The sequence below is a fragment of the Solanum stenotomum genome, chromosome 12 (assembly GCF_019186545.1).
Source record: "Solanum stenotomum isolate F172 chromosome 12, ASM1918654v1, whole genome shotgun sequence".
Taxonomy (NCBI): domain Eukaryota; kingdom Viridiplantae; phylum Streptophyta; class Magnoliopsida; order Solanales; family Solanaceae; genus Solanum; species Solanum stenotomum.
This window is the reverse complement of record NC_064293.1, coordinates 38,172,561-38,190,167: the sequence shown is the minus strand read 5'-3', so window position 1 is coordinate 38,190,167 and position 17,607 is coordinate 38,172,561. Positions and strand designations below refer to the sequence as shown.

At 32.3% G+C, this 17,607-nt stretch overlaps 1 protein-coding gene and 2 pseudogenes across 1 annotated transcript; 2 read left to right on the top strand and 1 right to left on the bottom strand.

Moving 5' to 3' along the window:
* The first annotated feature begins 1,737 nt into the window (after positions 1-1,737).
* Positions 1,738-3,466, top strand: LOC125847418 (uncharacterized; annotated as a pseudogene).
* An 88-nt stretch (positions 3,467-3,554) lies between these two features.
* LOC125847417 (uncharacterized) lies at positions 3,555-4,551 on the top strand (the record flags this gene model as incomplete). Its single annotated transcript, XM_049527040.1, has 2 exons — positions 3,555-4,196; positions 4,297-4,551. Coding segments are annotated over 2 exons (897 nt in total), but the record flags the coding sequence as incomplete, so codon positions are not given.
* A 947-nt stretch (positions 4,552-5,498) lies between these two features.
* LOC125847416 (uncharacterized) lies at positions 5,499-11,034 on the bottom strand (annotated as a pseudogene).
* Positions 11,035-17,607: the final 6,573 nt, after the last annotated feature.

Sequence of the window (17,607 nt, the reverse complement as noted above, 5' to 3'; positions counted from 1 at the left end):
TTCAACTGTAATAATTTATATTTGTGATACATTACACCAACACATCATCTCTCTAAAATAAACACATTTAGCTTCTCAAGAACTTAAATATAATTTCTCTAGTTGTAAAAAAAAAGATTTACACTCTACGGATACAAACAACACAGTTTTACAAAACATAATTGACATGTGTAGGGTTTAAAGGAAAAGAATCAAACTATTAAATAAATAGAGAACTCTCCAGAAATGGCATCAAAATGGATGCTCAAATTAGACAATTCAAGCTGTTTATTTATATGTCTTGTCTCTCTGTGAACTATTTCTTCACGTGTCTGTTTTGTTCAGGTTGCAGGAAAAGAATATATAAAAGAGAAAAGTATTTGAATATCTAAATTCGACGTGAATTATTAGTTTTATCTCCGAATTATTGACAGCTTTAAAAACATCCCCTTTCTTTACTAGCTAAACTTAAATACATTTCGATCTTACAACATGAGTGAAACGCACCCCTAAATTCTCGCCAAGTTTAGGAGTGCTTTTAACACTTCTTCAACTTTTTATTAAGAGTTTCATAGTCCTACAAGAGTTTGAGACAACTTGTTATGTCATGTGGTAGATCGGGCCGTAACTAAGTAGTTAGTCAAGTAGATAGCCAGATATTTTTAACGGTGTCAATAATTTGGAGACGAAATTAATAATTTACGTCAAATTTAGAGCTGTTTTCAATACTTTCTCTCACGTATAAAATAATGCCAGTGAATAGTGGTAGACTAAAAGAATTGGGAAGAAAAAATAAATAAGAGCAAGTTGTTACCAAGTTCTGTTTAAGTCTCTATGAATTATTATATGATATAGGAATAATTGATGTTGATGTTTGGATAAGATATATATATATATATATATAAAATTCTTCTTGCCCACAAAAACAGTACTCGTCTTGTGCGTTTCAACCGTTAATTTCATCAACTACCACAAATAAGCAAATTCCAACTTCATCTACCAAGTTCCAATTCAGTTGAGTGCTCTCTTGTATTATTGTCTATAAAATTTCTTTTTTTATTCACTTAATACTCATCGATAGGATCTTATTAGTATAATATATAGAAAGTGATTGATCAAGATATGGTATATATTGAAACTTATGATTATAATATATGGACCTAAATATACTGGTATGCATTATTAAGGGCGGATCTTGGGTATCGGATATGGATTTTTGGGAACCTAATAACTTTTACGTTAACGTATTTATATTGAGAAATTTATTGAATATATATAAGAAAATATATGTTGATAATTCTCTTGATCAGTGATACAACTAGAGTCAAAATAGACTTGGCCCGCTAGGCCGGTCCAATCCAACCCTTGAATTAAAGTAAAAATTAAAGGTATCCCATAGTGTAGGATATAAATTACATCCTATCCCAACTAATTTACATTTTACAAAAAATCCCTTAAAAAGGTAGGTGAATGATACATAGCTACCGTTCTGATACATTGTCACTGATACACGCTAAATAACTTAATCTCGCGCTAAAAAAGGAAAAAAACGTAATAATTAATTCTGTTAATTTAATTAGCTTAATTTACGCCTAACTGATCGTAAACATTCCTTATCTTAATAGGTAATTTACTCAGACATTACAACTTTCAAATTTCAAAATTATATCTTCTACATTGAAGAACAATTTGTGAACATCCATCGATTTGGAAAAAGCTAGAAATACGAATAAAACTCTAAATTTTTGCTGTTACAAGATGAATATATTAATTTTACTGAGGCATTCAGGAATTTGGGTCAGCGAAGTGAAATATGAAAGTTACAAAAGTGACGGAATCGTTGTTGGACAATCAATTTCGTTTTTGAATCTCAAAGCAGCAATTTCAGTCGAGTTGGATATTGATGTATCAAGGAAAAATATTGAAATTAGTTACATCGTAGAAGGTAACTCGTCTCCAATGAAAATTAAGAACGACATGGGTGTTAAACTTTATTTAGAAGTGAAAAAAAGTGAGCCAGGATTTGCAATGTATCCATTATGCATTGACACAAATGAAAAGATTGACGGTGATGTACATAACTTTGATGGAACATGCGGAGAAATTACGTGTGTAGAAGGCACAACACAGGATACAGAAGCTCTTGCGGTGGTTGAATAAAAAATTTGTGATTCGTATTATATTCCAGAATAGGAAGTTACAGATTACATAATTGATTCAAATAGTATAGAGGTGAAGACAGGTCAGTTATATAAGGATAAAGCAACACTCGTAGATGTGATGGCGAAATATAAGATAAAGAACAACTTCAATTGCAAAGTAAAGAGATCTGATAGACAAAGGTATGCGAGTATTTGATTTGTTTTGTGAAGAACTGTGTTCGAATTCTTTAGATCTATAAATGGTGATACCATTATTTTGTTTTAATGTATGATACATTATTAATTAGAAAGTCATTGATATTGATTTTTTGTTTAGTTCGTTGAATATGATTTGTTGTAGATTGATAATGATACATTATTTGTTGATACATTAAGTTAATATTGTTAATACGTTCAGATTAGACTGTTTAAACATTAAAGAATTTAATCGCAAAAATCATGTAGCCGATACATTCCGTCATTTTGTGATACATGATTCATTATTATTTTTTTGAATCTGATAAAAAATAATTGTGTTGGTCGTTAATATTATTGATACATTGAGTTAATACTGTTGATACGTTAAGATAATATTGTTGAAACAGTAAATAATAATGTAGCTGATACATTCCAAAAAAATGTGATACATGGATAAATTATTATTTTTTGAATCTGATACAAAAAATGCATCATTCTTTGGTTACTTTGAACATTAGTGTTTTATATATTGTAACATGCAACTGCTATATCTATTAATATGATGAAAAAAATTGTACAGTTATGTGTTGGTATGCTTTTCGGATGACTGTGGCTGGACTATGAAAGCTTCCTGCAGAAAAAAAATCTGATGTTATCAAAGTTAGATACTTCAATAGTGAACATACTTGTTCAATACGGGATAGGGTACTAACCAAAGTCCAAGCAACAGTTGGGTTTGTAAGTGGTGTGACTGCTCCCAAATTGGTTAACCATAAAAGAATTCATACTCCAAAAGATATAATTGCTGATATAGAGAATTCTATGGGATTCAAATATCTTACCAGTAGACATGGCGTGCTAAAGAACATGCACTAGAAATGGTAAGGGGTAAACCATCGGCTGGATATAGACAGATGTCGAGATACATATACATGCTAAATACTGTGTATCCAAATTCTTATATAAGAATACAGAAGACTGAGAAAGATGAATTTATGTATCTGTTCATAGCCTTTAGACCATTGATTAGGGGGTTCGATTACTGCAGACCAATAGTTGTTGTCGATGGTGCACATTTGGGCGGAGCTTACAAAGGGACATTTGTATCAGTAAGCACACTTGATGGGGCAGGTATGTACTTTTTGTAGTTGTAAGGTGTTTGTAAATGTTATGTATCAAATGAAATAATGTGTTGCTCTGTAATTATGTTGCATATTTCAATTGGCATATGGTGTTGTGGACACTGAAAATGACTGTTCGTGGACATGGTTCTTCGAACAATTCAAAAATGCATTTGGCGAGCACGAAAAAATGTGTGTTGTATCAGATAGGAATGAGAGTATTATAAAGAGTGTAAGGATTGTGTTCCCAAATATACCTCATTATGCATGCATATGGCATCTTTGGAAGAATGTCTGTGGAAACTTCAAAAGGACCAGAAACACCCTAAGTGATCTATTTTACTCTATGGCCAAGGCATACAGAAAGAAGGATTTTGATAAATTGATGGCTAAGGTTGATAAAATTGATCACAGGGTTAAGGAGTACCTTGAGGATGCAGGGTATGAGAAGTGGTCGAGAGTTCATTCAACAGTAAATAGAGGTAGAATGATGACTTCAAACATTGCGGAATGTATCAATGGTTGTCTTGTTGAAGTACGACAATTGTCAATATTAGAATTCTTGAAAGAAGTTAGAATTCTATTTGGTTCTTGGCATTGCAAAAACAGAGAAATATCTTCTTATACAAAGGACACATTGGGGAGAAGATTTGAGGAGGTATTGATTATAAACACGTCTAAAAGTTCGAAGATGGAAGTATGTGTCATGATACATTATTTTATATTCTATGTATCTAATTCGGTGTATCATTCTGCTGTTTAAACATGATTTCTTTGAAATAATCTTATAGGTGACTTTTTTAATGTACGCAGGTTGTTCCATCATTTGAATTTATTTTCTCGATTTATGAAGCTAGAAGAAGCGGAAAGTATGTTCTTGTGGAAGATTTCAACTAGATGAGATACTTTGCGCACATGCAATCGCTGTTTTAAAAGAAAAGAATGTTAAAGATATGCATCCATATTGCTCTAATTACTATAAGTCTGATGCATTAGCAAAAACATATGAGATTCCAATGGTTCCAATGCCAGATAAGGAAGATTGGTCAGCTCCTAAGGATGTTGTAGCTGAAACTGTGTATCCACCTAGATATAGACGATTAGCTGGATGACCAAGAAAAAGAAGAAAAAATAATGCAGATGAAAAGATTACAGTGAACACAAATTGCTGTGGACAATATGGACAAGAAGGTCACAACAGAAGAACTTGTACTTTCTTTTCAAAACAAAAGTGAAATCATCATAATGTTTATATGACATTAATGTTTTTGTTGAATAATTTTTCACGTAAACAATTATCAATGTTATTAATCAGTATAGTTGTTCAAAAATATTTGTTTACATTTACATTTGTTATTAATAAGTATTGTTGTTCAAAAAAATAGTTTGTTATGATTTGTGTATCAATGTTAATTCTGTTAAATAAATTTTAAGGTGCAATTATAATTATAAATAAAATGTTGGTTAACGTATAAGCTAATTTCAGTAATGTAGCATATACATCAAATTATCTAACGTTTGTTGTATCATATATATTAATTGGTTACTGTATCATTTACATTATAACATACACAACCTATATGTTAGCAATAAGCTATTAAACGTGTATCATATACTATATATATATATATATATATATATATACATACATACATATATATTATGATACATACATTAAACAATTAAGTTTGTAAACAATTTATTCAACACAATAGTTATGAATCGTGTATCATATACTATATGTATTATGTTGCACGTATAATATTAATTATAAATAATGAATCATATAAGTTAAAGTTTCAAAAATTTATTTGTTAGTAATATGTTATTATATATGATTACTTATAAGATACATAATAACAATGAAAACATGTATGAGATACAATATATGTTATATACTGCACTTTTTTTTTATATAATGCAATAATGTGTTTGAAATTTAACTTTTTATAAGCAAAGTATGTTGGTCCATACAGTATCAAAAAAGACTAAAACATGAGTGAAATTGTCAAAAGGATAAAAAAATATAAAACATTATCTATGCATAGATACTTAATTACTACACTACGTGAACCAAATCTTCTTCTGGTGCTTGTGTGACTACACTCTTAGATTTTGGTGGATCATCATTCTCACTAACGTATGCACCCTTAGCCTTCTTGCTGCCATAACTTCACAACAATGCTCAATATCTTTTGCGTAGGTATTCAGGAAGAAAATCAACTAATGATGTTTCGAGTTGGTCGCTCAGATACTCAGCAAATGAAGCAACATATAACCCACAGTCTCTACAAAAATGCAGAATATTAGTTATAAACTTAAATCATACATGATTCAAAAATAATAAAAACACAATACTTACCGGCTATCACTCTTTTGTTGCATAATGTCTTGGGCAAATTCAACCATGAAAGGAACTTGTGCCTCCAAAAGTGAACCAGAATTATTGTCCTTGTACACATCACAATCAACAAAGTTTGTTCGCTCAGTTTTTTCAAAGAATCCACTGTCCATGAGGTAAGAAGGAAGCATTTTAGACAACATTTTTATCTCCTGCGAAATTGCTTTTTTCCTTGAGCCTAATGAAGATTCATACACCCTTATCACCCTGTTTTTCAGTTTAACAACAGCCAGCACCCAATGAAATTGTCCACCGTAATTAACCGGGATGTAAACACCGTCTACAAGATGCCATGGTAAAGCAGCTGGGATTTCAAAACCTTTGATGATGTTAGTGATTGACCTCTTATATACAGATACAGTTAAAACGCGATCAATGTGTTCTTGGGTACTAATAAGATGATCATCATTAGCTAGGTAATACCTTTCTTAAGTATTTTTTGATGTGTGAGATGAACAAGTCATGCTGTGAGGTTTTAATTTTTTACGGAGGTAGTAAAAAACAACATCGATGTGCTATAAAAAACATGATAAACGAAATTAGAAATTTGTAAAAAAGGTCTATGATAGAATTGATACATTAATTGATAATCTAAACAAATACTAATTTGATACTTTATTTGAGTGTATACGGAATGATTTTTTGTATCATGTTGTTCTATATCAACGTTTAAATTGTATCTGATACATGTTTAAATTGTTTCATTAAGAACTTTACCTGATCAGTCCAACATTTGTTTGGCTGCAGTGACATGGCATAAAACCAGTTCTTGTTAATTGGAAATGCAACAACAAAATCCATCATCTCAAAGTCAAAGGAAAAGACTTTTGATCTATATTTATCCTCCGATGGTTTCATGTGATAATATTTGTATTATCAATTAGTTACATCAAAATAAGTTAATCCAAAGATTTATAAAATATATGTATAAAACTTACTTATTAGCATGATTTTTGAAAAGCCCCTTAGTTAACCACTGCATATACTCATCAATTAGTTTAGACGAAGGTTGATATGTAATCCCACATCCTTCAAATGGAAAATACAGACGAACATCGTCATCCAATTTTTGTTTTCCCTTCTCACTTGACCCAAAAGAAGTCACGCATGGAGATTGAATAATTCTTGAAGGCATCCTGTTTCTAGGTGCAGGAGTTTTTGAATGGCTTCTAACAACAATCTCGGTGGTTAGAATATCAATGGGTAATTGACTATTAGACAACAAATCATGACTGCCAGTTAAATCCTATGGATTGTAAACACACAATGGTTTAGCAGGAATAAGAACTTTTCTTAGATCGGATACAAGTGCATCTATTGCTGCTTTAGTTGAGGGTGTTGTTGTGGAAGAATCCTGTATAATATGATATTATATTTTTTGTAGTATCATTGCATATAATGACTATTAGTGTAATGATGCATAATTGATAAATTTACCTATGTATCAACAGTTATTTTAAAAGGCACAAAATGACGGATGTTGTGTGAAAATGTGTCAGCAACATCTTCATACATGTTTACTTCATTTAAATCTTTTGGGGCTTGATGTGCTTCATCATCTTGAATATAAGCATGGTGTATGTATCAGTTATCTATTATACTAATTATGTATCATATATATATAAAAAAGAAAATGTATCGAAGAAAATTGTAATGTTTAAAGTTTTGATCATACCGATACCTTCTTAGGATCATTTGCTTCAGTATCAACATGAGTACTTTCATATGTAGGCTTGAGCTCTGAAACAAGTTTCATTTGTTGTTGGTTACTGATAGTATGATTAATCTATATTTGAATTTTTAATAATAAAAAAAGTGTTAACATAATTGTTACTGATACATTATTTAACATAAGTGATGAATATAAAGTTGAAATATATAATTGATTAATGAGATAGAAGATTCGGTGAATCACCTTAACTATATATATAATCTATATGTGTTGATGCATATGATTTTGATTCTTAATACATACTTAATGTATGAGGTATAACGACAATTACAAACAATATATCAGATACATACCTCTGCATTGACATTAACTTGATGTCCACCCTCATTAACAGATACACCAACCTCAAAATCAGTTATACCAACTGTATCAGCAAGATCAGTCTGTATATGTAAAGATGGTTGTTTATTGCTTGATTGGGGATTGACTTTGTTGTTTTCCTTGTGTTGAGATAGCATCAACTGCGAGTAGTTTTCCTTTATCAAGATTACAAGTTCCTCAAATTTCTTGTCAACCTATCAAAAAATTATATAAAAAAAATATAACTACAATTAGAGTCAATATAAAGAAAAAATAATAAAATCGAAATAATTACTTACGTAATTCTTCAAATGCTCTTTCAGTTCTTCAATATCTGGAATTACATAGTTGAGTTTTTTAGCATATGCAGAACCGTGTACATTAGCAGCTGGTGTCGGAGGACCATCTGAAATAGAAAATGGCTAATTTAATGACACATTGGACTGATCTGGATGACTGGGTTCTAACACCTTTGTTTTAGGTGTATCCATTTTCTTTCTTCTTTTTGGTGGTGGTGGAAATGATGTATTAGACACTCTAGATGATCTCCTTAACAACTGTTCGGGAGGTCTTGTGAAAAAATCATCGAAATCAGCAATGTTATTCGGTTGAACTATCTTGGGATTGATAGATGTGTGTGGTGGGTGAAGAAGGAGGATCATGTTCATCTTCAGGTAAATAAAAAGCTTCAAGTTGTTTTATTTAAAAATATATATACAAGGGAAATGACTGAGTTTTCGAAAAAATTGATTAAACTTATAGTTTAAGAGAAATCGAATTTCCAAAAGGACAGAGTCTCCACTTGATTTTTTAGTAAAAAATCAAGAAAAAATATATAAGGTTTTCAAAAGATTTAAAACAGATAAAATCAATTGAAAAATAAAAGGGTCCGAAGTTCAATGTGCATTCCGAGAAGGTGTTAGGCCCTCGGAATGCCCGCTAACTTGCGGTTGACCGGCGATTTGACTAAAAATGATTTCGGCTAAATTTAAAATTTTAACTAAGTAAAAAAAAAAAAACTAATTTAATTTTAACTAATTTTTTGAGTAAAAAAAAAAAAAAAAAACTTTAACTAAGTACAAGAACTTATTCACTTTAACTAATTTTTTGAAAAAAAAAAAAAAAAAAAAACTTTAACAAGTAAAAGGGCTCATTTAATGACAAGGCTAATAAAAATAGAGCTAAAAATATAGATATTTTAATTTTGAATATTACTATAATTATTAGTTTTTATCATTCTATTCATTTTAAGGGGGAATGAACCAAAGGGGAACTTTTCCTAAAAGGAAGTAATTTAATGACAAGGCTAATAAAAATAGAGCTAAAAATATAGATATTTTAATTTTGAATATGATAAAAGGTTGAAATGGCTATCCAATGGGAATTTAATTAAATGGAACCATAATCCAAATAAAATGTTAGTTGAATACTATGATAAATAGGTAACAAAGAAAAGGAAATGTCAAATTTTGGGCTTTTGACCCATTTTTTTTTGCTATTGGGCCTGCTGCAATTTCCTGTACTTTTGGCCCTTCTCATTCTCAAAAATCTGTGTATACGCGTCACGTATACCATCGTATACGGGCCGTATTTTGGGCCTATTTTCCTATATTACTCTGTACATATCGGCTTTAATTTGTATTTTTGCCTTCGAACATGTATCCCTGCAATTTATGACTTGTATATCAACGTACGCCACTGTATATCGGCGTATACAGGCTGTATCTCAGCCTATTTTTGGTCTTTCGGAAGCTGTAATTTCAGTTTCCAGCCTTTGTTTGTGGCTTTCAACCTGTCCTCCGACTTTCCATGAACGGGCTGACTCAAGGTGAGAGTTGAGTTTTGAATCAACTCGAGATTCAAGGAATAAGAGGGAGTCGAATAGACTCAAACCGAGGGGTTCATGTAAGGAAAGAAAAAAAAAACAAGATAAAAATTAGGATTCTAATCATAGAAAAAAAATACTTGGGACAAACCACATGATTTCCATAAAAGCTATGGGAATTTTAACAATAATGAGATACCTCAAATACATAGTGAGATAATAACCCCCAAACCGAACACATGTTAACTCCTAATAATCATTATCTAAGTGAATGCCAAAGGGTAAGTAAAGATCACTTATGATTCCAAATGTATTAGAGAAACAACCTCACTTTGTCAAGCTTTAAATATACAAACTAGTACTAGAAAACCTTTAAATGGAATTCACCAGAGACTTAAAATTAAACTTTACCAAAGCTAAATTCAATATATGACCTGCATTCTTCATTTTAAGAGACACAAAACCATATTAAGGCATGCTAGAGCTATACATTGAAACCTTGTAAACACAAAGACAGAGGATTCATCCCATATTTTCATCTTTAAAGACATATAATGACTTCACGCACATTCCGGAATGGAAATCTAACGACTCGACAAAGCAAAAGAATCCAACTCTTACCGAAAACCAAAAGAAATGAACAAACAGACAAAACCCAATCATACTAGAAGTGACTAATTTAGATTTAAACGAGCAAAAGAAAGTATATAATCTATCATCTACACCAACAGTGAACTACAAATTTAATAGGCGAGGAGACTAAAAATAAAATAAAATAAAGAAGTATACCTTTCCCGAAGCAGCGGACTGAGACCAAATGAGCGGAGTGACTTCACCACCCAACGACTTCGGAAAACTTCGAGACTTTCGATAAATTTCCAACAGCCCCCAAAGAAACGACAATCCAAAATATTTATTGTGAGTTTCTTGTGTATCCTTTGTAATTTGATATCCCTATTTTTTAAAAAATCAATCCCCCCCTCCAACAGTCAAGACGACAAAATATATAAAGGAGAAGAACTAGGGCAGATTTGGGGGGAAGATCCGATAAAATTCGGATTCAAGGGCCCATTACCAAATTCAAAAATCAAAATCTTTCACCGATTTGGACAAACACCCTTTCTTCTGAAAATTCAACCCATTCCGAAAGAGGAAGGGCGAATTGACGCTTGGGATCGATCGACTCGTCCTTGGAGTGCTACGTGGCGGGATCACGCAGCGACCAGGATGATTTCCGCGTGCTGGCAAGTGCTGTACGACCTACTGGCGAGGCAAAAGAGAAACGACGAAATTGGATGCCGTGTAGCTTCCGTGAATCGCCGTGTATTCTTTGCCATTGTCGTGTTTGGACTGTGTTGCTATTGTTCTGGAAAGCAACGTTGCTGGGTTTTTTTTTTTGAGAAAATGTATTGGATTATTAGTGGGTGCATATTGTATTGTTGGGAATTGGTGGGCCGGGTTGAGGTTATTGGGATTGGGTCATTGGGATCAATTGAATTGGGAATAAGAAAATTGGGCCTAGGAATAAAGGGTGAGGATTGGGCCTGCTGAAAATAGGTAAGAAAAAGCCCAAATTTTGGTCTTTTGATGGGTTTAAAGTGAGGTAGAAGAGTTGGCTATGTTTGTAATAGGAATAAGACCATGTGGATTAAAGATGTAACCAAACTGAATTGATATGAATGAAATTGGTTAACCATTAAATAGAATGAATTAATATTAACCAATTAACAAGCTTCTTAATCTTAACAAAATAAAATAATTAACTTGATAATAACATAATTGGTTTAAACATGAACAAATTAATTCAAAATTGTAATTATGATTTAAATTAAACTAAGTTAGTAAAACACTTAGCTAAAAGAAATAAAAATCTTTTGATATGATTTTCAAATATTTATAAAATATACTAATTAGACACATAACTATATAAAATATCATATTTATTATTTCGAAATTTATAAAAATGACAAAATTACTAACCATGACTTGAAAATTATTTTGAATTTTATAAAGCCAATTATTTCAAATCGTTTAGAATTTAGGAAGCTTGATGATTAATTTATATTGGGGAGGGTCAAAATTGGGTGTTAACAACTATCCCTCATTTTACTTGGATTGATGCAAGAAATTCGAGGAAGATGAAATTGACAAANGGTCCTTGTTTTCCCTTGGCGTGCGCATGCATATATATATATATATTTGAAATTTAAGATTATTAAAAAAACTATAAAACTTTAAACTGTGAAATATTAAAATTAAAGGTTTATAAAAAAAAAAGGAAAGAAATATTTTAAAAAAAATGAAATTAAAAAAATAGGACAAATAAATTAAACATTATTTTGGCTTTGCAGTTGTCCGAGAGCTATCTCCTTAACTTTGAGGCTTGAAGGACTCTTTTTCGTTCATATCTTCAATAATAAAATACTTCCTCCGTCCCTATTTAGTTGTCCATATTTCCTCTTTTAGTTGTTCCTATTTAGTTGTCCATTTTAACAAATCAAGAAAGGACAACAAATTTTTTCCTATTATACCCTTATTTAAAGTGAAAAGCTGTCATAAATAAAGTAAATTAACTTATGAACTTCCCAGCATTGATTAATTATTTTGAGTGAATTTATTTTGAAAGTAAATTGTACTATAAGGGTAAAATTATAACTTCACTATGCTAATCATTATTGCCTTAATTTGTGTGTCATTTCTAAAGTGGACAACTAAATAGGGACCGAGAAAATATGTCTTGAAACAGCTTTTCAGAACCCAACAATAAACTTTTTTTGTAAAGAGATTCTCCTTCTTTTTTTTTTTCTCTCTAGGAGCTGCCACCCCTTTTGGTCTTCAAATCTTGAAGCAATTTTTTTTTTTTCAGTAACCAACAATAAACTTTTTTGATAAAGAGATCCTTTTGATCTTCAAATCTTCAAGCAATTTTTGATATTTTTTTAGTTTAAACTCTTATGTCCTTCTCGTCATTCATCTGCCATTAATAAAACTTTCAAACGACAAAGTCTTGTTTTGTAGCATCTTCAGCGGTAAACTTTTTAATTAAGGCTTTACGTATAATTAATTTTTGCTTTCTTGGAGAGTAATATTTTTTGATTGATTACTCAAATTATTTCACATCATGTTAAGAAGTCCCACGTTGGTAGAGCGATGGAAATTTGGTCTCCTTATATTGACTTGAACAAAGTTCTCCTCACTCACTAGCTCTTGGGGTTGAGTTAAACCGAAGCCTCATATTATTGAGAATATCAATAACTAATAAAAGTGTACGTAGTGATGAACTCAATTTTGAAGGTATTTGGAGACAAATTGAACTCAATCTCAAAATGGTGTTTTGAATTGTTATGATGGAATCGAGTTGAGTCACTATGGTATTTGTGTATTTAATCCTTCTATATCCGTGCATGTATCTGTGTGTACGTATTATACACTAATAAACTTGATATACATAAGTGATACTATATGGTTTTGGAGTGACATTTTTCCAACTCAATCTCTATTACGAATTTTGATTTCAAATCACCTCCAATCGTACAATTTGTATAGTTTCGTCCAGGTATTTCCAGTCACGCCCATTAAAAATAGAAAAAAAAAGTATTTTTAGATTAAAAAAAGGTGAAATAAATTTTGGACAATAGATGTGCCGACAACAAAATTAACTTTTAGCAGCAATAAAGATACATATTAACAAAGAGTACTAAAGCCTTTAACGACATTAGTTAATTGTCAGGATCCAATGTCGCTATAGGCTTTAAACATTTGTAAAGATTGCCAATTGCCTCTAAAAATACATATTTAATGGCAATTAAACTATCGCCGTTAGTTAATAATCTTGATGGTGTAGTACAAAAATGGGACTCCTGGCTATTGAGACCTTGAAATTTTTATGGGTTATCAGGATGAAAATATTCAGATGTTGGTATTTTTCATTGGAAGATATAGGTAGGTACTGCCAAATTATTGGGCTTCAGAGTTGAGTTGTAAAGCTTAATCTTTAGCTAATCAATAGATGTTATATTATTTTATTATGTATGTGTCAATGTATATTATAAGTTGTGAGTGATCAAGTAAAACGGCCACAGATTAGGGACCTGCACTGTTTAGAAGCCCAAACATTTGGACTAAAATCTTTTGAATTTGAAATACATTTCTTTGATCTGATTTGATCTTAAAGATTTAGATATACCTTCAAGTCCAACTGGATCCAGAGTCCAGATTATGAGGTTCCTGTCAATTTTCTGCTTAATGCCTCTCAAAGTGAGAGTCTTTCCATTATATAGAGAAAATAAAGATTACACATCCCTAAAGATCCGCCATTTCTATCCCTAAAGATCAGCTATTCTATCTCTACAAATCTGCTATTCAATCCCTCTAAATCTGCCTTGCTATCCCTCCAAATCAACTATTCTATCACAATATTTATTCCTTTGATTCTACAACTAATGTATATGATCATGCTAATTTATATCACTATATAATTACATTAATATATACAATCATTTAGATGTCCATCATGCTAACATGCCCCCTCAAATTGATGTTGGTGGATCAAGAAGCATCAATTTGCCAACTAGAAACTGATGGTGTTGTCGTGCCATGAATTTTGTAAATACATCAGCTATTTGAAGATCGCTAGACACATGTGGAAGAGTAATGACTCCTTTATCTAAAACTTCTCTTATATAATGACAATCCATTTCGATGTGTTTGGTCCTCTCATGAAAAACTGGATTAGTAGCAATCTGAATAACACTTGTAGTGTCAGTGTGGAGAGGAGTAGGATGAGATTGAGGAAATCCAATCTCAGCAAGTAATCCACGAAACCATAAAACCTGAGAGCAAGCAATAGACATGGATCGATATTCAGCCTCTGTTGGAGATTTTGACACACGATCTTGCTTTTTACTCTTCCAAGATATCAATGACTCTCCAAGAAACATGCACCAACCAGAGACTGAACGACGAGTATCAGGACATCCCGCCCAATCAGAATCACTAAAAGCATTAAGACGAATAGGAGAACCACTTGGAAAGAACAATTCACGAGTAGATGTCCCTAGAAGATACCGAATGAGGCGACGAACAGCCACCAAGTGGAGATGACAGGGAGCTTGCATTAAATTGACTAACTTGTTGAACTGCAAAAGAGATATCAGGCCGAGTAATAGTAAGGTAATTTAGATTCCCAACTAATTGTCAAAATATAGTTGGATCAGGAAGATCGCCTTCCTCACGATGATACTTCACATTCAATTCCAATGGAGTATCTACAGAAGATGAATCTTGAAGACCAGCCAAAGAAATCAGATCCTGAGTATATTTGTGTTAGTTTAGAAACACACCTGAAGCAACATTATGAACTTCCAAACCCAAAAAATAAGTAAGAGTACCAAAATCTTTCATATGAAAAGAAACTTTAAGCTGCTGTTGGAGGCTAGTGATTAATGAAAAATCAGTTCATGTGATAATAATGTCATCTACATACACCAAAAGAAGAACACAACATGTAGATGTTTTTCGAAGAAAGAAAGATGAGTCATATTTGCTCTGCTCAAAAGAAAATTGTAGCAAAGTAGACCGAAGCTTATCAAACCAAGCTCTTGGAGCTTGTTTTAATCCATACAAAGACTGCTTTAACTTGCATACATCTGATGTAGGCGATGAGAACAAACCAGGTGGAGGTTTCATATAAATATATTCTTTAAGATCACCATGGAGAAAAGAATTTTTTACATCCATTTGATACAAAGACCAGCTTTGTGAAGCAAGAATGGCAATAATACTTCGCATCATAGTCATTTTGGCTACGGGTGCAAAAGTCTCCTCATAGTCCACTCCATATTTTTGTCTGTTAGCAAGAACAACCAATTGAGCTTTGTACCGATCAAGAGATCCATCAGAATGAGGTTTGATTGAATAAACCCATTTACATCTAATAGGGCGGACATTTGAAGGACATGAAACAATGTCTCATGTGTCATTTTCTTTAAGAGCCAAAAGTTCTTCCTCCATTGCTTTCTGCCAACATTCATACTTGGAAGCTTGTGAATAACAAGATGGAACACATATGTTGGATAAAGTAGAGGAAAAGCCATACTAATTGGGAGTACAAGATACTCTGGTAGATCACCGAGTAGGCTCAAGAGGACCAGATCTTGACGAATTCTCAGATTCTAGTTGTGGTATAGTTTTAGGTGGCGGATCAGTGTCGGAATAGAATAAAGTTGGCCGACGTAGTTCATACACAAATCCAAGCTTGAACCTCTTAAAAGAAGATGATAAATCCTCAAAAGTAGGGAGAAGAGGAGAAACATAAGATGGATCTACAATCGTAGGAAATAAATATTGATTCTCAAAGAAAACAACATTTTTAGAAATACGAAATTTGTGAGAACATGGATCAAAGCAAATAAAACCTTTTGTGAAGTACTATAATCCATAAAAGCACATTTAGTAGACTGTACAAAAAGTTTATTGCTCTGCGAAGGAGGCAAATGTACAAAACAAATACAACCAAATGTATGAAAATCACTATAGTTAGGATTTTGGTGACAAAGACGAAATATGGAGACTCAAAATTTAGCACTTTAGATAGCAATCTATTAATTAAATAGACAGTAGTAGACAAAGCTTCCACCCAATATTTAGCTGGTACAGAGGACTCAATCAATAAAGTACGAGTGACATCTAAAAGATGACGATTTTTTCGTTCAGCAACTCCATTTTGTTGTGGTGTATATGGGCAAGAGTGTTGTGAGACACTTCCTTTGTTAAGCAAGAATTTTTTGAATTCATAAGACATATGTTCTCCACCAGAATCAGATCTTAATAATTTGATGCATGTAGAAAATTGAGTCTCAATGTAAGCCAAAAATGTCTTGAACATGAAAAATACCTCAGATTTGGATCGAGGAAAATACACCCATGTAACCGACTATAATCATCTATGAATGTCACAAAGTATTTGAAATGAGCATGAGAAATAATTGGTGAAATTCCCCAAACATCACTATGAATGACATCAAAACACTTGGTAGCATGACTACCAAAATTAGGAAAAGGAAGAGTTTTACTTTTGCCTAATTTACAAGTAGAACAATCAATGGAAGCAACTGAAAATTGATTTTTATTTCCCAATAAACCAGAATTTGATAGATGAGACAACATAGCAGAATTTGGATATCCTAGACGCTTATGCCAAACCTCAGTCTTACTAGTAGTAGAAGTACAAGCAAAAGATAGAACCAGAGGAATGGAAAAGTGTATAGGAAACAATCGTTCAACTTTAGGCCCCTTCGCAATTATCGTCCCCGACACCTGATCCTGTACAAGACAACCATTACGAGAAAAATTCACATCACAATTGTTATCTACTAATTGTCCAACTAAAATAAGACTAGTTGAGAGCTTTGGTGAAACAAAAACATTCTTGAAAGTTTGAGTAATGTCCCCTACCTTGGTAATGGGTAAATTACTACCATTGACAATCTGTATTTGTGATGGACCTTGATACTTACGAACATTTTTTAGGATGCTCGTTGAGTTGGTCATGTGATTGGAAGCACCTGAATCAACAATCCAAAAATTAGATGTAACATCATTACCTTGTAATCCCAATGCTGAAAAGGCTGACACGATCATTTGTTGTACCATTTCAGGAGTAAGAACTTGTCCTGAAGATGAGTTATCATTAGTGGAACCATTTATCCCAGCTTGATAAGCATTGATCCTACGATTTTGAGGGCGCGTGGGACACTCTTTGATAATGTGTCCTTGTTGTTTACAATAATTACAGAACTTCTTGCTACAATTGCTAGCAATATGACCATATTCCTTGTAACTATAGCATTGAGTTCTACTCATATCCCTGCCCTTTCTTTTACCTTGAGCAGCAAATGCAATAGTGACAT